Source organism: Sylvia atricapilla, chromosome 9 (assembly GCF_009819655.1).
Source record: "Sylvia atricapilla isolate bSylAtr1 chromosome 9, bSylAtr1.pri, whole genome shotgun sequence".
In the NCBI taxonomy this organism is placed as follows: domain Eukaryota; kingdom Metazoa; phylum Chordata; class Aves; order Passeriformes; family Sylviidae; genus Sylvia; species Sylvia atricapilla.
In genome coordinates, this window is record NC_089148.1 from 5,553,375 (window position 1) to 5,581,329 (window position 27,955).

A 27,955-nucleotide genomic window follows, 5' to 3' on the forward strand; every position below is an offset into this window, starting at 1 on the left:
TGGGCTCCGCGCTCCCCTCTCGCTCCGCGCTCCCCTCTCGCTCCGCGCTCCCCTCTCGCTCCGCGCTCCCCTCTCGCTCCGCGCTCCCCTCTCGCTGTGTCCCCGCTCGTCCCGGTTTATGCCAGTGCTCTCCTCCGCCCGTCCCGGTTTATCCCTGCGCTCTCCCCGGTCCGTGCCGGGTCTCTCCCCGCGCCCTCCCGGGTCCGTCCTGGATCTGTCCCCGCTCTCTCCGCGGTGTGTCCCCGCTCTCTCCGCGGTCTGTCTCGGTTCTCCCGGTCCCACCGCCCCCGGGAGCGCCTTTCCCGGGTGCCGGCGCGATGGCAGTCGGCGGGAGCCGCGGGGCGCTGGGCACGGCGCTGCTGCTGCTGCTCGCCCTGAGCGCCCGCGCCGTGCCCGAGCCCGAGGCGGTGCCCGAGGGAGCCTCCACCCTGGCCTTCGTCTTCGATGTCACCGGCTCCATGTACGACGACTTGGTGCAAGTTATCGAGGGGGCGTCCAAGATCCTGGAGACGTCGCTGAAGAGACCCAAGCGGCCGCTGTACAACTTCGCGCTGGTGCCGTTCCACGACCCAGGTAGGACATTGCTCCCGGCGGGCCGAGCGGGACCGGGCCGGGAAGGACAGCAGGGAGCTCCCGAGGGCTGGCCAAAGGTTGGGTTTCCTGCGCCTGCAGAGACTGGAGCCCGAGTATTCCTTGTCCCATCCTCGTCTCTGCCGCACGCGTTTCTCTGCCGAGGGCGAATAACGTTTTGTGACCACCACCTCCCTATCTCTCTACAAAGCTTCCCAAAGCCTTCAGGATAGACTGGAGTGGGCTCTCAGTGCGCTTTGTGCACCGAAGAGTAGCTTGAGGGGTCAAATGCTGCCCTTTATTGTTCTGATACGGGCTGAAGTAGCGTCAGTGAACCGCACGTGTGGTACTGACGGGGCTACTGAGCTTTTTTCCAATTCCCTTCAACGGGAGCACACTTAAGAACATGCATAATGCAGTTGCACTCTTCCTCCTGTCTTATTATCCCGTGTTTACATTCAGTGTAATGTAACTTGCAGTGAAATGATCCAGAAGCTTTACTTGGTGCGGGTGGTTTTTTTTTGTTTGGGGTCTTATTTCGTTCCCTCATCTTACCTTTTCCCCCCTTTCTGCTGTACATCATGCATTCCTCTCTTTCAGCATCTGTTTTTTGTTCCCTTGCTATCCATATTCTCTGGCTTTCTTCCTCTTCCCTTGTCAAATTCTTCTGTTCACTTGAAGAGGAAATAGGAACAGGATGCCCCAGGCTGGTGATGTGTGCTGTACTGTGCAGTAAAAACTCTCTTAAAAAAAAAAAAAAGAAAAAAGAATCAGAAAGTGGGGAAAAGCCTTTGAAAATGATCTTTTGGCTTTAGGTCCCATGGAATATCTCAGAATATGTTTTTCCCAAACTCGGGGCTTAAGGGTTCCATTTTGGCAAGGATGTCAGCAAAAAAATGGACATCCTTTCTATTTCCCCCCAGTTGCAGATACTTCTGCTTACAAGATAAATGTTTGCTGTTGGTATAAATACCTTAAACCAAATGCTTAGAAAATTAGAGGGAATAGCTTGTATAGTATTTTTTTAACAGAGTTCGTCATTGTGGTATCAGTGTTCTATCATAAAAGGTCTTTACTGTTTCCACGTTTGGTGTAATTTTCTTTTTCATTTCCCTCTGTTCCCCTATCCACTTTTTTTTTTTTTCTTTTTTCTTTTCTTTTCTTTTTTCTTTTCTGGTTATTTTATGGAACAAGCTTACAAGGGACATAAAAAGCATCATGCCACAGAAATAAATGAGAAGGGAAAGATTTGGGTCAAATGTAGAACCTAGAACTCTTTTGTGTCCTTCTAGAATAGCAAGTTGATAATCTCCTTGGACCTCTTTTTCCACGGAATGGTCAGAAGATCAAGAGGATGGATTGGGAGTGTTTTGGTTTCCTCTTAATGCTAGCACAAATCTTCACTTCAGTGAGCAGAAAGAGATTCAGTCTAGGAGTTGATAGTTCCCATTTTCAGAGTGATTGTGTAACTATTCCATCCACAGGAGCAAGAAGATCTTGTGTGGTGCACTTTTAGTTTGCAGGTTTTTGTGGTGGTCCTTTGTTCATGTGCATCCTCTGTAGAAAGAAGACTCAGCTTTCTCTCATGAGCAGTCCTGTGCTTAGTTTTCATCACAGACCACTTCCATGTCCTCTGTTTCAATAGCTCCTGTTTTCTTTCTCATCACACTTTTTCATTCAGTTTTTCTTCTTCACATTTTCACCTTTTCAGTCCTTTTTTTCTGTCCACCTCACAGTCTTGCTCCCACTGCCTCTCCAGGGTCTTTGCTTGTGTTCCAGACTGACTCCTTTCACCATGCTTTGCTGTACCACCCCTCCTTGCTCTGTACAAACCTCACCAGCAACAAATCCACTGCCACCTTCCCCTGCTTGAGTCACATTTTCCCACTCACTGACTCCTTGCTTCCTTGCCTCCTCCCCCATTCCCTCTCTTTGCACAGGAGATCCCTTTCCTTGGCAAATGTTAGACTTAATTCAGTGGAGTGACTGAAACTTGAACCTGCAGAGAACTGACCTGTAGAGCACAGAGTTGCTGGCAAACGTGCCTCAGTATCCTGTTACACCTCTCTGGGTGGAAGTCCAACTTCCCTGAGGGGGCCTTGCTTCTTAGTGTGATGGATAACTTGGGAGGGCAGAGAGCTTTCTCAAAGGGGAGGATGGACAATTTTCAACTTCATTTTGTCATAATTTCTGAAAACGATTTGGTCTTTCTCAGAGTTAGGAAGACAGACCACAGGCCAGTGTCTTAAATTTTATGGATGTGTAAGGTCCCTGACTGCTGATCATCTGTACTGTACATCTGATGATGAGCAAGCTGAGGCACTTGAAAAGAAATTGCAAGAAATGCTTTTGTGACCACTTCAAAGTCTTTTTTTTTAATCTGTAGAGAAGTAACTTTGCTCAAAAACTTCATAAAAATATTGCTGGGCAAGTATTTCACAGCATCCAATTTGTTTACCTACTGTTGTTCTTGCTGAAGGTTGCTCAACTGAATTAATGAACATGAAGCTGTTTTTTTCACAAGCTGTGTTGTTATTCACTCAATTCTTCTTCCCAATAAAGAGTTTTATATGTGGCTGCTCACAGGCAATTTTTCTGGATGTTTTGGTGAGGTGCTGTGGTCTCTGGGGCAGGTGGAACTCTTACAGATACAGTTGAGGCTCAGGTCCAAGGAGTTTCTCTTTATATAAAGGTGCCCTGATGCAGATATTGATATTGATGCACTTTTGATAGGTAATTGCAATTTAAATTGGGTGTGGATTTGGTTAGGACCACTGTTGGTTTAGTGGTGATGGTGTTGGGTTGATGGTTTGACTTGATGGTTGAAAAGGTCTTTTCCAACCTGAACAGTTCTGTGATTCCGTGACTGTGATGTGCCAATGCACTGAGGTGTGTGATGGTAGATTTAAATGTAATGATTTCCCTACTGCAGTGGCATTTGGGTAAAAAAGGAATACAAGTATATTTTTAGTATCAAACCTGAGGCTTTTGGCACAGAATTATGACCTATGGAAAAATTTGTCATGGGTTTCACATTCCTCTACCATGTACCATCTGGTGGGATGCAGGGATTTCAACTTTGGAAAAACCTTTTGCTTTGGATTCTACTTTGTGAATAAGCACGTGAAGGGCTTTAACAGATTACAGGGATTTTTTTTGTTGTGGACTTTCAATGCTTAAACGTGACCACAGAACTTTTTTAGATAGTGAAAATGGCTGTTGACTAAGAAATGTCTTGCCAGACTTGTGTTCAATGGAAGAGCTGGCGTGGGGGGAGGAAAATTGTCCCAAATTTAAGAAGAGTTGGCACAGGAAAAATTTTGAACTGGAGCTAAAGCTGAAAATCATCAAATGCTTTTGTACTTGCGTGTTGTGGGTCCTGATGTCCTACTAACTCCCATTGTATCCTGTGGAAATGGGATTGGACTTGGAATGTCTTTATTTAACATCTGTGGCCAGCTTTGCTATTTTTTCTTTATGCCATTAAGGAATTTTGGAATGGAAAATAAGCCTGAGAGGACAAATTCATCCCTAGTATTTTTCTGTAAAGCGAATGGAATTATACCAGTCATAACTCACTCTGTGTGATTTAATCAAGCATTCCTTTAGTGTGAATGGCTATTCTATAGACCAAACTCCAGTAATTAAGACAAAAATGAAGGGAATATATAACCTCTGAACTTCCTAGGCTAGAGGATGGTGTTAGCCTGTTCATGCTCTGCCTATCTACAGAACTCTGAGCATCTCCTGACTCTTTTCATTCAAATCAAATAGAAAACCCTGTGTGAGGAAAGGGAAAACATTAATAATGCTTAGTTTAGATAGGAAAATAGTATTGAACTTAAGTCATATAGTAAGTGTGTAGGAGAACTAGGAATAATTTTTTTCTCAATCCCACTCCTCTCTTTTGAGAGAGTAAAGCTCTTTTTTCTCTTGAAGTGAAGTTATTCACATAGTTAAGCACACAGGTATGTTTAACTCAAGTTTCCTTAACAGGCTGGCAGGGCTGTGTCCATAACATGGTTAGGCTGCTGAGCCACATACTAGCTTGGATCAAGTTCAGAAGGTCATATGAAAAGTCTGGGAACTTTGGGTTTTGCAGGTTTGATAGTTTTTTTTAGAAGTTATAATGAAGAAGTAATGTTTTTTCCAGACGAGGAATTCTATGAAATTAAAATTAGGCTGTTAATGGAGTTAAAGTTTTTCATTCCTCCTGACGGGAAAAGTACATGGCCATGCAGATGGATAATGAAGGGAGAGAGGAGGGCACTCCTGTAGCTTTGCTGGATGGTATCATGGATGATGTCACTACCTCTTCTCTCACTTCCAACTTTCCTGATAGCCCTTCTCCCATGTGCTGCCCTGCACTTTTGCATTCTTCTGTGACTTGAGGTCTTTGGCCTTGGGATTTGCTCTCAGATTTATGGCTGTCTAAAATTCTCAGGCAGAGGCTAAATGTGTGTAAATCAGTTGGAGAAGATGAAGAATGGCCCTTCTGGTATAGCCTGAAGAAGAGGGGCATTGTCTTCAGCATTCCCTCTGCTTCCTTTTGGGGGTGGAAGAAGTGCTTCAGGACTTGTTATTTTTATTAGGTTTAGTAAAGAACGGGAACATGGGTTGTTCCCATTAGGTTGCCCAGAAGAAATAAACTGCTTACCAGTGAAGTTTCTGTGGGCAAATATTTTGTGAAAACTGGATACTTATCAAAATCCCATGGTTTTATTGGTTTTGCATGACCTGCTTTTTTTGTAGCAGGGGGGCCACAAAGATAGCTCCTGTGAAAAGCTCCTGGTAGCTTCCACCACGTCCAGCAGAGCCAATCCCTGATAGCTCTGAAGCTGGATATGCTGCTGGCCAAAACTGGGCCAATGAGAGAGGCTGGTAATGCCTCTGTGGTGATGTACTTAAGAAGAAAATCAAAATAAAGTCATGGGTTTTTGCTCCTAGCCAGGGAAGAGGAGGGGAGAACATGTGAGGGAAACAACATGGAGACAGCAGCATCTGTGGAGAAGGAGGGGCAGGAGGTGCTCCAGGTGCTGGAGCCAAGATTCCTCTGCAGGCCATGGGGAGACCATGGTGGAGCAGCTGTGTTCCTGCAGCCCTGGGGATCCACAGGGATGCAGAGATCCCCCCACAGCCCCTGGGGATGCACAGGGATGCAGAGATCCCCCCCCAGCCCCTGGGGATCCACAGGGATGCAGAGATCCCCCCCCAGCCCCTGGGGATGCACAGGGATGCAGAGATCCCTCCCCAGCCCCTGGGGATGCACAGGGATGCAGAGATCCCTCCCCAGCCCCTGGGGATGCACAGGGATGCAGAGATCCCCCCCCAGCCCCTGGGGATGCACAGGGATGCAGAGATCCCTCCCCAGCCCCTGGGGATGCACAGGGATGCAGAGATCCCCCCACAGCCCCTGGGGATGCACAGGGATGCAGAGATCCCCCCCCAGCCCCTGGGGATCCACAGGGATGCAGAGATCCCCCCCCCCCAGCCCCTGGGGATCCACAGGATGCAGAGATCCCCCCCCCCCCCCCCAGCCCCTGGGGATCCACAGGGATGCAGAGATCCCCGCCCCCAGCCCCTGGGGATCCACAGGGATGCAGAGATCCCCGCCCCCAGCCCCTGGGGATCCACAGGGATGCAGAGATCCCCGCCCCCAGCCCCTGGGGATCCACAGGGATGCAGAGATCCCCCTCCCCAGCCCCTGGGGATCCACAGGGATGCAGAGATCCCCCTCCCCAGCCCCTGGGGATCCACAGGGATGCAGAGATCCCCCCACAGCCCCTGGGGATCCACAGGGATGCAGAGATCCCCCCATAGCCCCTGGGGATGCACGGGGATGCAGAGATCCCCCCCCCAGCCCCTGGGGATGCACAGGGATGCAGAGATCCCCCCACAGCCCCTGAGGATGCACAGGGATGCAGAGATCCCTCCCCAGCCCATGGAGGTGCCCAGGATGGAGCAGGTGATCCCTGGAGGAGGCTGTGATCCAGTGGCAGACCCGTGGACAGAGGGGATGCTCCCAGGCTGGAGCAGCCTGTGCTAGAGGACTGCCCCCCGTGGGCAGACAGCCCCAGGCTGCAGCAGTTTTGGGGGGCTGTGTGCCTGCAGGAGGGATCAGGCTGTGGCAGGTGTGCTGGGGCTGCTGCTCCTGAGAGTGGAGCCATGGCAGAGAAGTTCACAGGGAACTGTCTCCTGTGGGAGGGACCCCAGGGGCTCACAGGGGAAGGACTCCTCTCCCTGACAGCAGAAGAAAACCTCAGGTGATGAACTGACCAACCCCCAGGCCCTGTCTCCCTGTGCTGTCGGTGGGAAATTGGGAGGGGATGGGAGTGAAAAGGTGTTTGTTTCAAGGGCTTATTTTACCTCTCATTATCCTACTCTAACTTTGTTAGTAATAAATTTCACTTTGCAACCTTAACCTGAGCCTGTTTTGCCTTTTAAATGTTTTCTCCCTGTCCTTATCTCAACTCATAAAGCTTTTAACTTTTTTTTTTTTTTTCCCTCTTCTCTGCCCAGCTGTGGCAGGAGAGGGTGAGCAAGTGATTCTTGTGGGTGTCTGGCATTGAGCCAGTGTCAAACCACAACAGATAGATAGAGAGGAATTGCCTCAATTTTCTTTGGAAAAAATAATGTCAGAGAAAATTATGCTTTCCACTTAATTCAAGTAGTTGTCTCATTCGAGAGTTGAGGGGCTTTTATATTGCTACCAAAATTGGAAGTGGGGAAAAAAAAGTGCTAAGTTAGGAAGTCTCATCTCCCTCTTCTTCTGATGGATCACAGAATACCAGGTTAAAGCTGTCACAGCCTGTCCATCAGAGCTGTGCTTTTTGGTGGCCTCAAATTTGTGAACATCCCACCTAACAACTCAAGGAAGGATATGTAAGGATTTGTGGTTTTGGGGGGGCTGATTTATTTTGGACTTAGATACACAGTGACAGCAATAATGAGCCCACATCCAAATTCTGAGTTTTTCTGTGGTGTTTTAAAAGATGCAAAGGGAGATGTAATTTCCCTCTTTTTAAAGGTACAACTGTTTAGTGCTGTTGTGGTATGCCTGAAGGCAAATGATAAGCAGACCGGGGCATAATAGCTGAGATTTCTGCTCTTTTGTGTTAAAACTAATGAAGTATTGCTGGTGACAATTTCAATGGGAAATAGTGCTTCCCTAAAGCTCAAGAGCTGCTCTGTGTTGTTACCACCACCAAGTGTTACTGTTGCTGTCACCAGGTGAGTGGCTGTCACCTGTGTAAGTGAACAGCTCTGGGCTGAGAAGGATGAAGTCTAAAGCATTTACAGACACTTTCCATCTCGGAGGCTTCTGGGATAACTGTACTGACCATGTGGGAAACGAGCGTTTGAAACCTTATTGTCCCTAAACAGAGACATTGTGATATCTATAAAATTAATTCCCTGTGATTGCATGGATGTTTTCTTGTTCCTCTAGAGGGATTTATCTGGAGTCCCTCTAAAAGTGCTGCTTATATAGATTACAGAAGACAGTAAGTATTGCCAGTGCCAGAAGCTCCAAAATCTGTGAGGCAGCCAAAATGTTGTGACAGGATCCAAAAGCCTGTTAGAGCATCACTTACAACTTATTTTTCTGCTGTCTTAACGCTGCATGTCCAGCCCAGAAGGTATGCACAAGGCTGAATTTCCCCTCTGATTCTTGAATCCTTCTGGCAAGGGAAAGGATTATTCTCCCTGGTTTTATTTGAAGATACAGTAGAGATTCTTTCCTTGGGAAAAAAAATATAATGCCTCAAATACATAATTCTTTTCTGCTTTGAATTACAAATTATTTCTCATGTTACCTTTGAAATTGTTGCCTACAGAGCTTAGAAGCTACTTGTTTTATTTTGCTTTGCTCTCCTCAGCTCCAAGTGGTTTTAATTCCAAGGAAAAGCTCTGCAGCTCATTAACAATGTATTCCAGTGCTATTCTGTCGCTATAATTACTGCTGATGTCGTTTATCAGATGAGCCTTGCTGTTTGCTAGCAGTGTGCTCCTTTACCCCTAGAGCTTCTGAGTTTGCATAGAAGATACTTCACCTGTTGTGTCCCAGTGTTAACTGAACTTTTAGGTGTGTGACAATTCAGAGACATCTTCTCTGAGTTTCTTATCCACTTTTTAAACAAAGAAACTTCCTCATTTGCCTTCCTCTCTTCTTTCCTGCACTCTGAATTTATCTCCCAGGATTTACAGCAGCTTGTGTTTCACACAATCACGTGGAGAAGCCCAGTTAGTCCTATTCATGGCAGCAGTTGTTTAAGACAAGGCTGGAGTGGCTACAGGCCTTGATGGGAGCTCTGTGGTATGGAAAGAAAAGCAATTTCTGCTGCTGCATGCATCTCCTGGACTGGTTTAAATGCACACAAATCAAATTCCTATTGCTCTAAAAAAAGCTGATATTTGATGCAGATCTTCAAGTACTTTTAAGCTATGAATAAGCTGTCCCTCCCTAAGACTGATACAGTATTCAGTTTTCATTTGGAGAAAACTATATTCTGAGAATGCGTGGTAATGAAGTGAATAAAGAGCCATGAATATTGTGTACATCTTTGTCTCACTTTAACTGAGATTATAGTGTTCATGGTAAAGAGAATTGTCAGAGAAACATGGGAGGAAAGTTGACAAGGAGGCAAATCAGAATCTTTGCCTCTTGAAATGCCAAGCTTGCTCTTTTCAAATGCCAATCCTAGAGGAAAACTAGGAAAAAACATATCTTTGTGGTGGGGAATTAGAATCATAGAAATGTTGAGAGGTTAATTGTTAAGAGGTTGGATGAGACCTGTAAGATCATTGAGTCCAACCACCAATCCAACACTGCCATGTTCACCACTAAAGCATGTCCCTGAGTGGCATGTTGATGTGTCTTCTGGACACCTGCTGGGATGGTGACTCTTCCACTGCCCTGGGCAGCCTCTTCTAGTGCCTGACCACCTGTTTGGTGAAGAGATTTTTCCCAATATCCAATCTTAGCCTCCCCAGGAGCAGCTCGACGCTTTTTCCTCTCATCCTGTCCTTTGTTCCCTAGGTGCAGAGCCTGACTCCCCCCAGCTGCATCATCCTGTCAGGACCCCTTGACCCTCCTTTTCTCCAGGCTGAGCCCCTTTCCCAGCTCCCTCAGCTGCTCCTTGGACTCCAGTCCCTTCCCCAGCTCTGTTCCCTTCTCTGGACCTGAATTAATAGTGAGTACCTTTACTGAAGAGAATGAAGTTGAGCTCTCAGGGGAGAAGGAAGGAAAAGAACCACCCAAGATCTGCAAACTGTGAAACTGACACTCTGATCCTTAATCCTTGCTCTGAGTGCTCACTGCCATCCAGCAGTACTGACTTGGTTAGGATCAGGGAGGAGGCTATGCCCAGGTGCCTTTGGACAGCTCACTATTGTGTGTTACCTGCAGAGGGTGGGCAGTGCCTGTCCTGCAGAGAGGGCATGGAGTGATGGAGACTCCCTGTGCTGATACAAGTTGTGTTTGAGCTTTTCTTAACCAATGGGGAGCAAAAGGAGTTTGTATTGGGTTGGTGATTTTTTTCAATGTGTCATGCAATGTTCATTCTGCATCCTGCTGGACCGATTCGTTAGAAACCTTAGAACTATTTCCACTGTGCTGTGAAAACAGGGAATGGTCATGACCCAAAGGCTGCCAGAGCTCCAGGAGCTTTTGGACAATGTTCTCAGGCACATGATGGGATTGTTGGGGTGTCTTGTATGGGGCCAAGGATTGGATGATCCTTGTGGACCCCTGCCAACTGAGAATATTTTGTCATCTTTTTTCTGACTTGTGCTTTATCCTTTCTGTGTCAGAGGCTGCTTGGAATTCATACTAGTGTGGATTCCACACAGTGGAGGATCTGAATAAACCAGATTAAGGACTATGGAAAAGGAGCAGATATTTCTTTTAGTTAATGTACTTTGAATGTGGCCTAAAGCCTGGCAGGAGGAGCCCTTTAGACAGCCCTCAGATGCCAGTTGGTGTATATTTTCCAGTCAATGATTTGATTGTTGGCATATGCCGTGGCTTTGGTTTTGAAGGAGGCACATGCCTCAGAGGAAATACTGAGAACATCTGTTTTTCAGTTTGCAAATGGCAAAACAGTTTCTCTGTTGAAAGAGAGTGATGGTGTTACTTGATCAGCTCACCATGCCTCGGTAATCAGCAGTTTTGTTAGAAGGAATAGGATGGATTTAATGAAATGTGCTCTGGGCTGGCTCCTTTTTGTGCTTCGTTACTCCAGCCAGGGAGAATGTTTTACCCGTCACTTACGTTGTTGAACATAATGTGTTTTTTATAATTGATGCTGGTGTTTAGGATTTCCTGTTTGAGGTGTGCTGCTCTGAGATCAGATTTACGAGATCCTTTAGTGATGCTGGCAGTGAGTTCATCCTGTGCAGTTGTTTTTGGGTGAACTCTGGGTCCAAGATTTGCATTTTTCAAAGGGGTAGTTTGCAGTGTTGCATTTTTAAGGGGGATCAGAATGCTTTAGGTCAGGCATATCCCCTTGTGGTCTATGGTTAAGCTTCTTTTGTTGCCTTTTGAGGAACATGTGCAACCTACTCTTTGGTAACTGGTTTTACCAGAGAAGAAGCACGATGACTTCATGTTCCTGAGGCACTTGGATGGGATCATGTTATATCAAGATACATGAAGCCACAGCACTGAGAACAGGATTAATCCCATTTCACTTCAGGCACTTAACTGAAGACTCTCAGCTGAAGGACTGGTGACCCAAAGGCTCTTTTTGTAAATCACAAAATTAAACTGGCACATTAAGGAGCAATTAATCCCCTGTGAATTTTTAAATACTCTTTGGAAATCTCATTTGCTTTCACTGGCTGTAGGGGAAGCAAAAGTTAGTTCAGTCAAAGCTCTGAATTTAGATGTATGAAGTTAATTGACAGACTTTCTGCTTTCTGCACTGGGCTGACTGTCCACATAATAGTCCCTGAGGTTTGTTCCACACCTAGGCTTTCATCCTACCACATGGATACCAAGGGTGGGGGAATAGGTTTTTCCCACATGGTGATTCCCTGGCTCCTGTCAGCAGCTGAAGAAGGTCCCTGGTTGGGCAGCCCCACCCTGAGGGCTCCTGCCAGCCTGCTTTGCCGAGAGTCTTGGTGCATGTCTGATCATGGGGCTGCTCCTGCACCACCTTTGCCTTCTCCACAGACAGATTTGAACCTTGGGTGTTTAGAGACCCATTCTGTGTCAGCTACAGGCGTAATCCTGGCAGCTCCAGGCTGATAATACCACGGGACAGCCCCCAGGCAGGGGCTGGGATGTGCCCTGCGCTGTGCACTGCAGATGTAAACAGGCTGTGTGTGTTCATGCAGCACTGTTAACTTACTGTTCTGTATCGCTGTGCTCCTCCGTCATGATTTACTTTGCCACCCTTGGTGTTCCTCTTCACTCTATGCACTTTGCCAAGTTGTATCCCTTCTCCTAAAACATTCTTAGCCATGGATTTAAGTCTGCAAGGCATTACTGGTGAGATATATGCATTTTTGCAAATGACATATTCCCAGACAGCGAGCCAGCATGCAGCAAATATCACAAACAACCAGAGAGAACTGAAAGAGTTGAATTTATTCTCAGTGAAGTGTCCCTGTTAGCAGGCTCATCCATTCTCACTGGAATAGTGGCTTCCTTACCAATTGCTTTTGGGAATAGGCCAGTAAGTGTGTGATGTAGGTACAAGGAATGAACATTATACGTCTTTAAAAGCCAATTTCATGGAGCCTGATACATAGTGGAGCCAAATATCAACTTTATAGGATGAATTACAACCAGCAGAGCTCTCTCAGCAATGAGAGGTAACCAAAGCAGAACAAGACCCCAGTTCTCAGCCTGGAAAAATGCTGCTGAAGTGGAGTGAGTGGGGGTGGGTTTGCAGCCTGGAATGAAAATGAAGCAATGTCTTGTGTTGCTGTAGTCCCTGCTAAATGTCTGGGCTGTTTGCTCGGGATAGCAGCTCTGAGATGTGGCTGTAGGTTACTGCTGGACTCCTGCCAGCTTGTTTAAATTAGATTCCTAGCCAGGGGGCTGGGGTGGTCAGCAGGAAGCCATTGTAATTTTCATGCCTTGGACACCAGTGTATTTTCATGAGCTGAAGTGAAGTGTCTCTGGGGATGCTGAATATCTCTGAAACATTTCCTGAGTTCTCTTAAGCTGTGCAATGGTATGTCCGAGTCTGTTTTCCAAAGGATGGAGCTTTTTGTTTAGTTAGTGAGGTCTTAGTTCACTTGAGTAGTATGCTTTTGCCATTGGAACTTAGTGAGGAACAGAAGAGGAGGAGGAAAGCTGTGCAGGAAAAATGATGGGCTCTGTCTTAGGACAGTTAGGAGTACTGTAATTTCGTTCATGCTCTCATATTAATCTGTATTTCTGTTTACTAAAATCTTCATGAGATTGTGTCTTCAAGCTACTGTGTCAGAGCTATGTTTTTAGGCTGTGAATGGAGGAAATGTTTGGGCAAGCACACAATTTCAGGTAAAAGAGCAATGGCTGGAACACCCAGGCAGAGAACCTGTGATTCTGCCCATCTTTGGGCAGATTCTTTCCCATTTTTTGTTACTTACAGCAATACAATAGTGGTGTGAATTTTTAATTAGAGATCTTCAGCATCCCTGTGCACCCTGATTTCTGTCATGTACCAGAAGCACAAGAAGAACCCAGGGTGTGGCACAGGCCAGGCCAAGTCCCTGGTGATGCTGCAGTACTTTGTTGAAATAAGACATGGTGTGCACTGGCTGGGGTAACATCTTGGCTTCTCTCCTACAGCATTTGGAGAACATAACAAGGTGCTTAGGCAGTGGTGCTTGGCCAGGACTGTTTACTCCTGATTTAACAACATACTGCTTAAACCCCTGCATCTCAGTGTCTTAGGATATTTCAGATGTCTGTGTGATTTGTTGTGGTGGTTTTGGGTTTGGTTTTTGTTTTTTTGTGTGTCTTGGATTTTTTGTTTTGGTCACGTCTTTCCCTTTTTAAATTTTACATAAGCTGAATCAAATCACAGGGAATTCATGTGACCTACCCCTGAGTCACACTTCTCTGTGTTAACCACAAATCACTTTTTTTCTCCCTGTAATGTTTATTCCTTCTTTTCATTTCTTTCCTAGTCTATCTGACTTCTCATCTTTTTCTCTTCTTTGTCTCTGTATTCAGCCCATCCCTTCCTCAAAATTTCCATTTTCCCTCGGAGGTTCAGTGTCCTCAGTGCTCCCCTCCAGATCTCAAGATTTCTTGGCAGTCTGGAGTATCTTTTGCATGTACACACTGGATCCTGGTGGTGAAATGTGCTGGTGCTGAAGACAATATATTCTTGCTCTGGAAGAGGTACTGTGTTACCCACAAAAAGGTCTGTGCAGAACACAATCATGGAATGGATTGTTAGAATTGACTTCAAAGACCATCTGCCATGAGCTGGGACATCCCACGCTTTCAGAGTTCAGATTGCTCAAAGCAATCCCTTGTTCTGTCACTCCAGGCCCTTGTCCCAAGTCCCTCTCCAGCTCTGCTGGAGCTCCTTTAGGCACTGGAAAGGGCTGTAAGTTCTTCCTGGAGCTTTCTCTTCCCCAGGTGAACACCCCCAGCTCTCCTAGGCTTGCTCCAGAGCAGAGGAGCTCCAGCCCTGGGAACATCTCCATGGCCTCCTCTGGGCTCTCTCCAGCAGGTCCACGTCTTGTGCTGAGAGTGGAGTGTGAGCAGAGCAGAGTTGAGGGGAGAATGCCCTCTCTCAACCTGCCAGGTGATATTTGCCTCAGCCTGAATGAGGCTGGTAGCTAGGACACATCTCATTCCCACATCACGTGTTCCCCATGGAGTGAGTACTTTTGCAGAGTTTGTTCTGGGTCAAAACTGATACTTTGTTTTCTGAAATTGTGCCGAATCTTTTGAGTTACACTTTCCTAAAGTTGTAAGTGTAGTGGACAAAATAATTATTGCTCTGCACTGCTTCCTGCTTCCCTCTTCTTTGAGGTGGTGGCTTTTTCTGATTCCTAGCCGTGAGTGCTGCTTGGCAATCCCAGATTCATTCCCAAACAGTCCAGGTTAGCAGGGACTGAGGAAGCTCTTTAGTTTAGGAGTTTGATTAGTATGCATGAACCACTCTGGGGCTGAGCAGAGAAGGTTGTGTTGTGGTGGCTCTGGCCAGCAGGACTGGCAGTGGGCAGGGAGGCAGCTTCCCCGGTGCCAGTGAACTGGAAGGATTGAGTTGCACAGGACCTGTGTATGAAAGAGAATCTGGACAGTCTCTGTGAATGCTGACAGTGGGGGAATAATGTGGCTGCTTTGTGTGTCGAGCTTTGTTTTTGATATTCCTGCTGCAGCTTATGCTTAGGGTGTGAAAAGTGGGGATCATGTCATTGCTGTAAAACATTGGCCCTTTCTCTACCTTCCAAAGTTGATTTGAATGTCATTCTGTTACCCAAATGAGCTGTGGTATAGGGAGATGAGAACAATGACTGTTGGCTAAATGGAGTTTTGAAGAATTAGCAATTTTACCACATCAAGCAAATCTTCTAATGCCTTGATGGTTTGGCACAGCCACTGATATGAGGTGTACCTGTGGCTGAGACTTTGTTTAGAGGGAAGGCACAGAAATACTCCCCAGTCAAGAGGTGTGTGGTACAGGATGGAGCTGGACCTGCAGTTTAGCAAATGGTAAGTCTGTGTTCCTTTCTGGAAAGGACACAAGGGAGGTAACTGAAGAGATGCTATTGCATTCCTGCCTCATGGGAATGAGTCTTGGTTCATCTCAAACTGTCCCTTTTACAAAACAAGCAAATAAGAAAAGCCCTGAATAAGTGAAGCATGTTTTGAATTAACTCATTAATTCGCATAAATCTTACTTAGAGGTAGATTCAAAGTACATAAAACTTTTCACTCTGTAAAGAATTTGGGCTGTGGGTATTTACGGGATAACTCAAGCCCATCTCTTCTTGTGTTGTAGCTATGTAGCATTAAACACTTGCTTAGTTACTTGCAATGAAATGTCCCATTGTGTAGATATAAAAGCCTTTTTTCCCAGTTTGATATTCGTCTCTGGTCATTTTTTGATCTCAGTTAACATGGAGTAAATCCAGAGTAATTCTATTACAGTCAGTGATGCTAGTTTGGATTTACACCAGTACAACTGAGCTCAGAGTCTGGCTTTGGTTGTCTGCCATCTTATTTTGCTAAATATTACATCCTTCCCAAATATCGTTTCTCATCTTGTCTTCAGACCTTGCTGGCTCCTCCTACCTTACCAAATTCCAAGAGTAACAACAAAGGTGAAGTTTACTTGATGAAAGATTGTTTAAGCAGGGTCTGGTTTTTATTAGCTCAGCTGGTTTTCATTTTTTCAGCCCTGTTTGAAGTCTGATTGTGCTCGGGCTGGGATCTGGATCCATCCTGCTTTTCCTACTTGACTCAATTTTGTCCATTAGAAGTGCAGTGTTTTAAATTACAGGGTGCTCCCCGACATTATTGGTCAGTAAGAATTATGTGCCTCAGTGATGTTTTAAAGCAGTTTGTAACTCCAAAGATCAGAAAAAAGAAAAAAAAAAAAAAGTACCTTAAGGCATTACTGCTAATCAGCAACATAACTGATTAGTGTTTGGAAAGGCTCAGTAAATGTGAGATGTAACTTTGGAGAATGAAATGAATTAAAATTTTCCTGGTTTTGTTCCTTTGTAGAAGTGTACACTGAACTTTCTTACAGAGTATTTTAGTTTATCATGTGTGAGAGACATCTGGAATTTCATCTAGGCTATTCTGTTAGTCAAATAGGGTGGTTTATTATTCAGGTTTGCAGTTTGGACAGTTTTATCTGTGTTTATGTGATTTAGCTGGACACTGGGGTCTTGGGCCTCATAATCGTTCCAGAAATTAATCCGTAACATTTGTCTTAACATTTTTACAGTTGGGCTTATGCTGGTACAGTATTGCTACATTCATGTGATGATAAATAATCCTGCCCAGGATATCCAGTCCCAGCTCTAGGGATAAAGAAGGGATAGGAGATGGGGAACATCACCCCCTTTAGTTTGGAGACCTCAGGCACAAACTCTGTAGTGAAGCAAAACAGTCTGGAATGTTTTTATATATATCCTGTTGATTTTGATACCCTTTTCACATATCCTTAAGTGTTTTTCTGAGTGAGGCCTGAAGATTTGCCTCTGGCAGCAAAGGGGATATTTGGCAGAACCGGTGATTTAAACCTCGGCTATCCTGCCTTAATTCTTCAGATGCTGTTTTGTACTGCAGACACCTGAACGAGATCTTCAAGAGATGCTCAATGACTATCCATGTTTGTGCCTGAATAGCTCCTGAATTCCATGAAATGACAGTCTTCACTGTGACCATTCCAGTGGGCAGTTGGTACAAAAAATGGTGCCTTGAGCCTGCCCAACAGGCTGTTGTTTAAAGAATTAGTGATGCCCTCGCAATCTTTGTTCCTTGACTTTCATTTCACACTCAGGAAAATTGCCTTGACTCTCAGTGTATGCAGGAATTCCATGTTGGTTTGTGAGTGTCTTTAAGACACTGGAGGAGGGGCCAGGGAGAGTTTGCAGCTGGAGCATTGAGCAGCACAGCAGGGCAAAGACAGGACCAGTTTCTAAGGGCAGGATTGGAGACAGGCTGGGAGAGCTGGGGGTGTTCACCTGGAGAAGAGAGGTTTTTTGGGAGACCTGAGAGCCCCTTCCAGTGCCTAAAGGGGCTCCATGAGAGCTGAAGAGGGAAAAGGGCCTGGAGGGAAAGGATGAGGGAGAATGGCTTCCCAGTGCCAGAGGGCAGGGTTAGATGGGATATTGGGGAGAAATTCTTCCTTGTGAGTGTGGGGAGGTTCTAGCACAGGATGCCCAGGGAGGCTGTGGCTGCCCCTGGATCCCTGGAGATGTCCAAGGCCAGACTGGATGGGGCTTGGAACAATCTGAGATGGTGGAAGGTCAAGATGAGCTTTAAGGTCCCTTCCAAACCCAAACCATTCCATGCCATTCGCTGGTGGCATCCTCAGTGACTATACTTGCTGTAGCAGCTCAGGAATTAGCACTCACCCTTCACTTGTGTTGACTCATGAGAGGGGAGTAGTGACCTGACCACTTCAAATATCCAGTGTGAGCTGTCAGATTGTATTTGAAAAGACCTGCCAGTACAGAGAGTGGGTTTTCTTCCAGACACAATGCAGACCCTGAGAAAATATGCTTTAGATTGACCTACACAAACACTGCAAGTCAGGTGGTAACATTGATTTTTTGGAGCTTGATGGCTTTATGGCCACAGATCCAAATTCCCCAGAGAAGAAATCTTTGTGCTCTGTGTTGTATAAACAGGCTGAACAGTTTAGTGAAAACAATCATCATGGTAAACGCTTATGTTTTTAAACTGTAATCATTCTTTTAGAAGAAGTTTGATAGTTATTTAGCAATCAATTATTTTATTGCCCTGTGCGAGTTCCATGTTTTTCCAGTAGTCAGCTAAGTACATTTCAGTCTGTTTGGGCTAGGCCAAATAGAGGGTGAAACTGGGAAAGACAAGGTTCAAGACAAATGAGTTAGTCTAAATTAATTTCTGTCTAAACATAAATAGTGGCATTATTTCAAACAAGTTTTACAAGATGAGTGAACAGAAAACAAGGTTTTTCCTAATGTATTCCTGTTTAGCTGATTAGGGAAAAAATGTTAATGTTCTCATCATCTTTCCTCCTCCCTCCCTGTTCACATCTGCTTTTTGAGTTAGTTTGGAGTGTGCTTGCATTTTTACACTAGTAAAACTCTGTGGAATATTATAACCCACAGATAATATTTAATATTTCCTTCTCTTCCACAGCTTCTTAAAAACTACCGAGCACTGAAATCTGCATCAAGAGCACAAATATTCCGATGCCTTTTTCTTTTTTTTTCTTCTTCCAAAGCCATGAAACAGCTTTCCTCCAGCTCCTGGGCTCCCGTTGTGCTGCGGCGTCCCAACACTCCTGTGTGCTGTGGGTCAGTGCAGGGGCACCGGCTCCCTGCGGGAGGTGATAGAGATCTGCATGGCTGGGATTCCACTGCTGGGCAGACAAGGCTGGCCAAAGCTGCCTGGATTAGCAGCCCCCCAGTTAAGCTCTCGTGGATCCCGCTGTAACCAGCTGCCTGGAGTTCTTGTTTGTGTCCAGCTGGCAAAAGGCAGCGTGGTTGTAAGGGAGCTGCTGGCACACGGGGAGCAAATGCTGTCTGTGGGGCTCATCAGTGACATCTGAGCCAAGTGCCAGGCCAGGCCCTGGGACACACATGCACCTGTGCTGATTTTGTGACCTGGGCAGCCTGCTCTAATGGAAGGTGTCTCTGCCCATGGTAGGGGGTTGGAATGAGGTGATCTTTAAGGTCCTTTCCAGACCAAAGCATTCTGTGATGTTCACTGGTAGCTTCCTCAGTCACTGTACTTGGCTGCCAGCTGCAGCAACTCAAATTTGCCCTTGAGATTAGTTTCTTATAAAACACTTCCAGAGGCTTAACTTTGGGTTTGCTCTGAACCAAACCCATAGAGAATAAAGACATGGTCAGCAAAGGCTCTAGCACGGCCTGCTCACAGGGTGGGACAGCTGAAATCCTGGTTGTTTTTTTGCTGTGGAGTCCAAAGTGCTGATGGTCTCTTCAGCTTTACTCCATGCAATTTATCAAATCCTTCTGTTTGTGTCTTTTAGAATTATGGGCCCATAGAATCTCAGAACAATTTGTTAAAGCCCATCTCATTCCACCCCCTCCCATGGGCAGGGACACCATGCAGTAGCCCAGGTTGCTCCAAGCCTTGTCCAACCTGGTCTTGGACACTTCCAGGAATGGGGCAGCCACAGCCTCCCAGGGCAAGTCCTTCAGCTCACTAGGGCAGCTCATCTGCTTTGAAAACTTCTCATACCCCTGAGGGTTTAGGTAGACTCTGAAGGATGCTGAAGAAAGGACCTGATGAGCTTTTCAGATTCTGAGTCCTTCATGGATCCAGGTCACACTGAGAGTGACATGCTCTGAGTTCTTGGCTGAGCTGCTGCTGCTGAACCTCCAGAGCTGCTGTTTCACAGCTGGAGAAGCAACCTGAAATTCCTGAACAAGTGCATGGCTCTCCCAGCTTTGGGCTGCTTTCTGGTCATTTCTCAGTTGACATTTAGATCTGTATTGTTATATAGGACACAGGGAAACAGCCTCAAGTTGCTCCAGCAGAACTTTAAATTGATATTAAGAAAAATTCTTCTCTCAAAGGGAACAGGCTGCCCAGGAAAGTGTCATCATCCATGGAGGGATTTAAAAGCTGTATGGATGTGTCACTTGTGGATGTGGTTAGTGGTGGCCTTGGCAGTGCTGGGGCAATGGTTTGACACGATGATCTTTGAGGGCTTTTCCATCCTAAATGATTCCATGATTCTCTGTTATAAGGTGTTTTGCTGTCTGACTGAGATGTCAGTTTTATATGCCAAATGACTGTGGGCAGAAATGATGCTTAGACATGGATTGGTGGATTGTTTACATACCACAGAGTTTATGTAAGTCAGTGAATGTGCAGATTCCCTTTCCAAAGTGACAACTAAACACGTGTGTCTTGCAACCAGGCCCTCAGCAGCACTGAGTGGGAGACCTCTGTGCGACAAGATTCATTTACCAAATCGTCATTCTCAGGGGTTGTGTGACTACCGTGGGGAGAAGTTTTGGTTTTCAGTTCTCCTGGCAGATTAAAACCATGAAGTGAGCGCAGTGCTGCAAAGAGGGAGAAGAGCCTCTGTGCCAATGGCTCCCAGCAGCCCAGCTCCAGGGCTTGCAGCCTGTCTCAGGGAAGGGAGCTGCCAGGGAGCCCTGTGTGCACTGCTGGGCCAGACTCAGAGCTGGGAAGAGCCAGAGGCAAGGCATTCTCACTGCTGTGGCCCAGGGACAGCAAAGAGACGTATGAGACCACTGTCACCACTGAGTTATTCTGGTGGGGTGGAGACACTGCTCAGCCTGGCCCGACTCCTTTCTCCTTTCCCCTGGGTTGTGGTGAGCATTCCAGTTTCTCAGCCTTGGTTCTCTAGACTTCCACGAGAAGTTTATCCCTTACTGAATGGTTTCTGCTTAAAAATGTTTTTCTTGGTGCCATTTTGCAAATGACACAATTACAAATGATACAGGCAAAAGTGAAGGGATGGGAAAGAGCTGCTTCCAGCTGACTCGCCAGTTACCAAAGTAAACAGTGCTCTAATGAAGCTTTTGAGAGGCTCATCTGGCCATGAAAAACTTGCCATATCTTTCTTTTTAAATCGGCATTTCAGTCCAAACCACATATTTTTAAAAATGGAACTAAAATGTTTCAGTATCCTCTTTTTCCTGGGTTGGCTCTATCAGACAAGCTGTTTTGCAGTCTTATTTTCTGCTGCTTTTTCACACTGCCTTCTTGTACAAGAGTCCTGCAACAGCCTGGGTTAGAAGGGACCTCAAAAAAAATCATCTGATCCAACTTCTCAAACAGAGCTCACCAGGAGTGAGAAATGTGTCTGATAGGTAGAAATAGAAAGTTAACTATTTAGAGTCTTCACTGTTTGTTAGTAATAGATTTTTAAAAAGACCAAAAAGTTCATATTATCTGGAACACCAGTAGCAGCCCTTCTTTGAACATCCTTAAATTGGTGTTTTAACTTCAGCTAATTGATGCCTCTTTATTCACAGGGGTATTTGAGGCATTACTGGACCCTTGTTAGAGCCCAAGGGATAATATTCCCAACTGGATGTTGTCAGAGTGAATAATTGGTGTACATGGACAGTGTTATCTGCTGTAACATTCCATGTTCTGTCTGCGGCACATGGATTAGTTCTGTGAAGTGGAGACTTAGCTGGAATGATGCAGAGATTTGACTTTACAGTTTAATGAAAGGACAGGCTTGGGGTTTCTAATGGTTTTACACTGGTAATCCTTTAGCAATTCACTTTATAGTGGAATACTTGGACAGGAGCTGGGCTCTGTTGAACTGAAATCAATAAAAACTCTGTCAGTTACTTGGAAAGAAGGCAGATGCATTTTTAGTAGTAAAAAGGAGAAAAAGAGTATTTTAGGTGCAGAGTAACCTCATGCAGAATATCTGAATTTTAATGCTGAATGTGGCACTTCTTTCTCCCAGCAGCTGGTCTCAGATTACTTGATTTTTGTTATGTTTGGAAATCTGCATTCTCAAAGGATGGCAGCTGGATATATCCTAAAGCCTTTTATGCTATAAAAAATGATTATGTTCATGCACATGTATGTATATGTGTGTAGGCACACACAGGTCATCCCCTAGAAGCTTAGTTTTATTCTCCTAGAATTTTCAAAATGAAACTTTTTTCTTTCCTCTTTGTGCTCTATTGACAGACAGGTAGCTTAGTATGAAAACTGAGGAGATTCTATTTAGTAGTGTTTGAATTGTACAAGTGTAGGTAGGTCTGTGTTTAATGTCTGTCTTTTCCCTTTGTTTAGGGCTAATTGAGTTATTATGTGGTTTGCGGATACTTTGCTGAGCAAAATTAAATTAATGTTTCAAGAATTGTGTCTGGCATCTGAAGGAACTCTAGCTCAGTCTTCACTTTTTTGTGATTCTTTTAGGGAAAAGAGCCTAAAACTTACCACCCTGTTTGAGCTTCATATCCAACAGTGTTTTGTCTCAGGCCATGTAATGCCCTCCAGCCAGAGAAACCCCTGGAGACCCATTTGAACCTGACACACTATCGTGCCTGTATGGTCCGATGGAGAGCCACGGAGGTGATCGGGGATGGAGCACCTCTCCTGTGGGGACAGCCTGAGAGCATTGGGATTGGTCAGTCTGGAGATGAGAAACTTTGCAGTGACCTTGCAGTGGTCTTGCAGTACCTGAGGGGAGCCTCCAGGAAAGGTGGAAGGAGACTTCTTGCAAGGGATGGAGGTACAGGACAAGGGGGAGTGGCTTCCCACTGTCAGGGGGCAGCACTGATTAAATGTTAGGAGGGAATTATTCCCTGTGAGGGTGGGGAGGCCCTGGCACAGGGTGCCCACAGAAGCTGTGGCTGCTCCATCCCTCAAGTGTCCAAGGCCAGGTTGGATGGGGTTTGGAGCAACCTGGGCTAGTGGAAATGTCCCTGCCCAAGGGATGGAGCTAGATGAACTTTAGGATCCCTTCCCACCTAAGCCTATGATTCTATGATAATTTAAAATAAAATTATCTTCTACCATGTGAGAGCAAACCCACAAGATAAGCTTGTAAAGAGCAGGACAGGGTTAATATGGGAACATACTCTGGGAAGCCCTTGTGTTCTCATGGTCTCTTGGCAGTTTTAAGCACTGATGGATTAGTGCCATGATCTCCATAATGCTTGTTAGGGGAACAGCTTCTTGAAGAAAACACTGACTGCTGTTTTATTAATAACTGGGGGGTAATTACCCCCGTTAAGTGCCATTGCTGCCTCGGGACTTCAGTGTGTGCTACATACCAGGGATGTAGAATGTTTCCTCTCATCCCAGACTGTGCAGGACTGTCCTGCTCCCAGGATGCTCAGGTTGCTGATGGTGACTTTATTTGCTTACAGGGTCTGCTTTTGTGTAGCTGTGGCTTCTGAGTGCATTAATAGTTCCATATCCTTTGGGAAAGCAATGCAGCTGCACTTCCAGCAGGAAAGAGCCAGTGGCTTTTCAGTTTGCTGATGTCTCAAGATCAAAAAGCTGACTTGGCTTCAGTAAGGTAGCTCTCTCCAGGGATCTTCCAAATCTCTTTGAAGGAAGTAATCTGGGAATATAATCTTCCAAGCAGAAGAAGCTTTTAATTACCCATTGTAATTGAATTAATCTATCCTGTAAATAAAAGAGAGTGTGAAGTTTTTTTCCAGTCAGCCACTGGACCCTTCTCATGCTGAGGTACATTTGGGGACAGGGTAGGACACTGAGTTCCATGAAGAAGGAGCTTTATGGATGAGGCTGTGGTACCCTGCAGTGCCCAGAGGCTCCCGACGGTGGAGCTCGGATATTCCCAGCCGGCAGCGGCGTGGACAGCAGCTCAAAATCAATCATGCTAGATGTCACAGTAAATAAGTTCATTTTGTAATGCAATATTAAGTATAAATCGTGAATTAAAAGTTGTGTTTTAAATCTTTCTTGATTTGACTTCAGCATGGTAAGGTAATTAATCACAAAGCAGCACTGTGAAATGGGTAGTTGCATTCATTTCTGCCTGATTCCTCAGTGCACGTTCTTTATCCAGTGCTGTTACAAGTGTAGAAGGAGCAGTGCCAAAATACACAGACCCGGAGATGAGACAGAAATAGACCTGGACTGAACTGGAGTTCAGTCTGGAGAAAGAATTTAAAGAGCATTACGAACTGAGTTTTACTCTGTTGTTAACAAGGGGAAATAAACACAAACAGAAAGTGAGCTGATGACCTTCTCAGATGTTCGGTGGGAGTTGGGAGCGTGGGCCAGCCCCGGGATCCGGCGCTGCTCCCAGGCTGAACAGTAAGGGAGCTGTGTCTGCAGTCCTTATCAGCTGTTTGTCCTTTACTGTAGGCTGAGCAAAGCAAATTGTTCAAAGCTTCTTCTCCTTGTGTCTGCTCGTGCCTTTTATTGTTGGAAAAGCAAAGCAGCCCCATAAAAGCCTGCAGTAGTGGCAGTGCTGGAGAGGCAAGCACAAACCCCAAAGCTCTGAGGATGCAGGAGATGCAGGAGAGCACAGACTGCAGTCCTGGACGTACTCGGTGCTGGGGTGGAGCTCCAGCTCAAGGCTTGGGTGTCAGGGACCACCTAGTTGTTAGAGCTTCCCATAGTCTCCGTGGTTTGCTCAGCCCTTGGCCTCTCTCAGGGCCTGTCAGTCGAGTTGCCAGCCGTGGCTGCATGTTGGGAGTTGGGCAGTGATCCATGATCCATGACTCTGGCCAGAGGCAGCAGTCAGCTGAGGCACTGTGCTGTGGCCCCGCTGGGAACAGACCTCCTGTGCTGTGCAAAAGGAGAAGGAGCATGAGGCTGCTCCAGATTTCAGCATTCAGTATGTTTGCTTGTCCCCAGAAAGGAAAAAACCTTGTCGTGTGTCATTCTTTTTGGGACATTTAATAGCCACTCAAGTCATTACTTTAAATCTTAACCACATGGACTCAAGTTTCCTGCTCTCTTAGCTCATAGCTGTGCACCAGCAGTAGACAAAAACTTCTAGTCTTGCAGTGGAGCTAGAGATGTTCAGGTAGATTGCTTCCTCAGAACAATAATCAACCTATGTTTCTATTTCATTCAAGCTATCTTTTTCTTATTTCCACCCTAAGGGGGTAGTTTTTTTAATTAGGATTCTTTGGTTAATGTGTTGTGCCACTCATGCAAGGGGCTTGAGAAGCTCCAAGACTCTTTTGTGCATCAGCCATTTAAAAGAGCATTTGTAGCAAATCTGGATTTATTTTAACCATCTCTGGGTAGAGGAGGTTACTCTGCACATGCTGAGGTGTGTGACTGTAGTTCTTAGAAGATAGAGTTAACAGTGTGCTGGGCAAATCTGTCCCTGATTTTTATTGTTTCTTATTGCATGTGGCTAATAACTTTTAGACAACTGCACTTGAGGCTCATAAGCTAAACTTAGTGCTTGTTGCAGTAGACAAAAGATGAGAATATTAGATGTTATCCACTGTGGGTCTCCAAGTGAGCTTTTCTTTTCTAAGAAATGAAGCATGTATGATGCTTTTTTAGTCATTGTTATTTTCCTTAAAAAAAAAAAAAGTCATGAGCTCATAACTCTTAAAACAATGGGAAATAACAACACAAACGTGGCACTTGCTAAGGCACGTTGCTAGTAGAGCTTGTGTTAGATCTTTGGTCACTGAGTTTCAGCCAGGCCCTGGCCTCTGTCCTGAGGTGAAGAGTTTGATGCATGAGGGTGATGGCCCTTGGCATCTGTGAGGAAGAGGCTTCATCAGCTCCACTGCTGCTGGGTTGGGCTGCTTAACAGGGCTCTGCAATTCCCAGGATCATCTATCTGGTTTGTGAGCAGCTAGCTCATGAAAAACTGGGTGAAAAACTGTGAGCAGTCTGACTCCTTCCTGTCTGCTGTTATACAGTGGTCATAAGTCATGAGGCTGAAAAATTATTTAAAAAATAAAAAAAGTGAGTGTGTTAAGGAAACATGAGCTTGCTGGGCTGGTTTGGCTCATTTCTCTCTGGTTAAGAAGCTGGTAAAAGTTGCTCACAGCAGTTTCTGGGCTCTTCAAAAAATTAGTTATAGTCAGGTTAGAATCTTAAAGCAGCTGGTTCATGAGGGAATATAATTTAAGAGGAAACTTTAAATAGCTTATTACACATTGAAGTGCTAAGCATCTTGGCTTACTCAGTGCTCCCTGAATCCATTGGGATGGTCTTTCCAGTGGGATGTGTGTTAGCCATGAGGGGCTCATGACTGTAGGCAGCATCTTCAGTGCTGCCTTGTGCTCCTGGAAAAAATCATCAAGGTTTCTATCCACACAGTTCCCATCATCCGAATGGGAGTTGAGGGTGTCCTTCATTTCAGAGCACGAAGCACAAGGCTTTAAGTTTGGTCTTTCTTTACTGTGTGGTGCAGTCAGCCTCTTGGTTTGGTGGTCTACAACAGAAATTTGCCATCAGTGAAAATGGAGCAGCATTTTTGGTGCATTAAAACAATGCTGTAAAACAGCTTCCGATCCTGTGTGCGTGTATTTGTCAGCTGTGTGAGGGACAAAACTATTCACTATCATCTGAGATGGCAGTTACAAGTGGTGTTCTTTTATGTAGTCTTACCCTCCATTTTAAGGGGAAGGAGAGCCCTATGAAGCACTTCTAGTAGCAGCTTGTGAGGGATCTGTAGAGGGAAGAGCCTGCAGGACCCAAATTGCTGTTGGAAAATTGCAGGTTTCTCCTTCTGTGCCCTCAGGATGGACAGCTGGCTGGAGACTAGCTGGGAGCAGCTCAACCATTGTTCTTATTCTCTGAATTCTTTGGCAGTGGCTGCTCCTAAAGGTCTTCAGAGGCATTATAAGCAGAGCTTTGCAATGGATTGGATACAGTTCTCTTCTTTCTCTGAGAAGAGCATTAAATCAGATAAACCTTGGTGCTCAGCACCCTTAGTAAATGGCTCTTAGGGAATAATTGCACAGCAGCTTCTTTTGGCAGGGATCTTGATTTAGGCATTTCAGCTGTCCCATCTGATTACTTCAAATCCTTCATCATCTCTTCATTTGTGGTGAAAATTATTTGATGTACGTGTACTCACACACACAGGTGATATACACACGTATATAAATGGGCAGGTGAGGATTTGTATATATGAGTATATGAAACCCATATTAGTTCTCTTATCTCAAAAACTGTCAGAAGTGCCACAGCCCAGTGCTAGACTTGCCAGTCCACTTCATAAAAAAAAAAGAATATGGAAGATAATTGTCTCCCAGGTTTTTTCTGTGTACACTGTGTTATGAAGAGATAACTAAAAACTAATAACTCTAATATTAGGTTTTTTAGTATATAATTAATGTAGTTATAGAATGTAACAGTGTAATTATTGTGGTATTATTATATATAATAATAACGTTGTTATTGGAATATCAGGGATTTGTTGCTGTTCCATGGTGGGTTTTGGGGTTTTGGTTTTTTCTGCTTTTCATTTGTAGTGTCATAGTTTTGAAATTTATATTTCTTTGGAAGTATTCAAAGGTGTGGAGGCTTTTTTGGGGGGATATCTTTGCTTTATTTAGTTAGTAAGTTTTAATTATGGATATAGATTTGTGTCAGGGAAACCTCCTTACTGTGAATTAGAAGAAGGAATTCTGTGAGGGTGAGAGTGGGTGAGAGCATTCCATGAGGCTTAGCATGTCTGCCAAAATTCCTTCAGCTACCATGTATCACTTAGAGCTTTTTTATTCCTTCTGGAACAAACAAATCCCAGTGTTCTGAGTTGATGAGAGGTAGGCAAAAACTTCCATTATCCTTTGCTATGTCTCCTAAAGCACCCAGCTGTCCAAAGCAGACATTTGGTGCAGATGTGTTCCATGGTCAGGGCTAGGGGAGTGCCAAATTTGCAATCACCATCAGTGTTAATTATGTGTGATTGTGTGTCATGGGGAATTCTGTGGTTTTCCCAATGTGCTTGCTGCTCAGCTTGTACATAAACATGTGGCTGTTTGAGGTGTGGCAGAAAGCCATGGAAAAACAGCAGGGCCTTTTGGAATGGCCAGTTTCTCAGGTTGCTGCGGGTTTTTCTCCTTATTTGCCAGTGAGATGGATTTTAAGAGACTTGCCCCAGAAAAGAGGCATTAAAATCCTTGATCTCTGTGTTACTCAGTCTTATGTTGTTGTAGTTTAATTGCATAGGTACAAGCTCAGGTGCCACAGTGGCTATATTGACTTTTGTGATCTCAGTTTTGGAAGTCCAGGCTTTGCTCAGGGATGTGCAGCCATTCCTTTAAAACA

The 27,955-nt window shown here is 45.2% G+C and overlaps 1 protein-coding gene across 1 annotated transcript in view; it reads left to right on the forward strand.

The window, feature by feature from the left end:
- Positions 1 to 317: 317 nt before the first annotated feature.
- HMCN1 (hemicentin 1) overlaps positions 318 to 27,955 on the forward strand; it is a 170,972-nt gene continuing 143,334 nt past the window's right edge. Inside the window, exon 1 of the mRNA XM_066324684.1 lies at positions 318 to 573. Coding sequence (XP_066180781.1) covers positions 318 to 573 — 256 coding nt within the window. The remainder of the gene's footprint in view (positions 574 to 27,955) is intronic.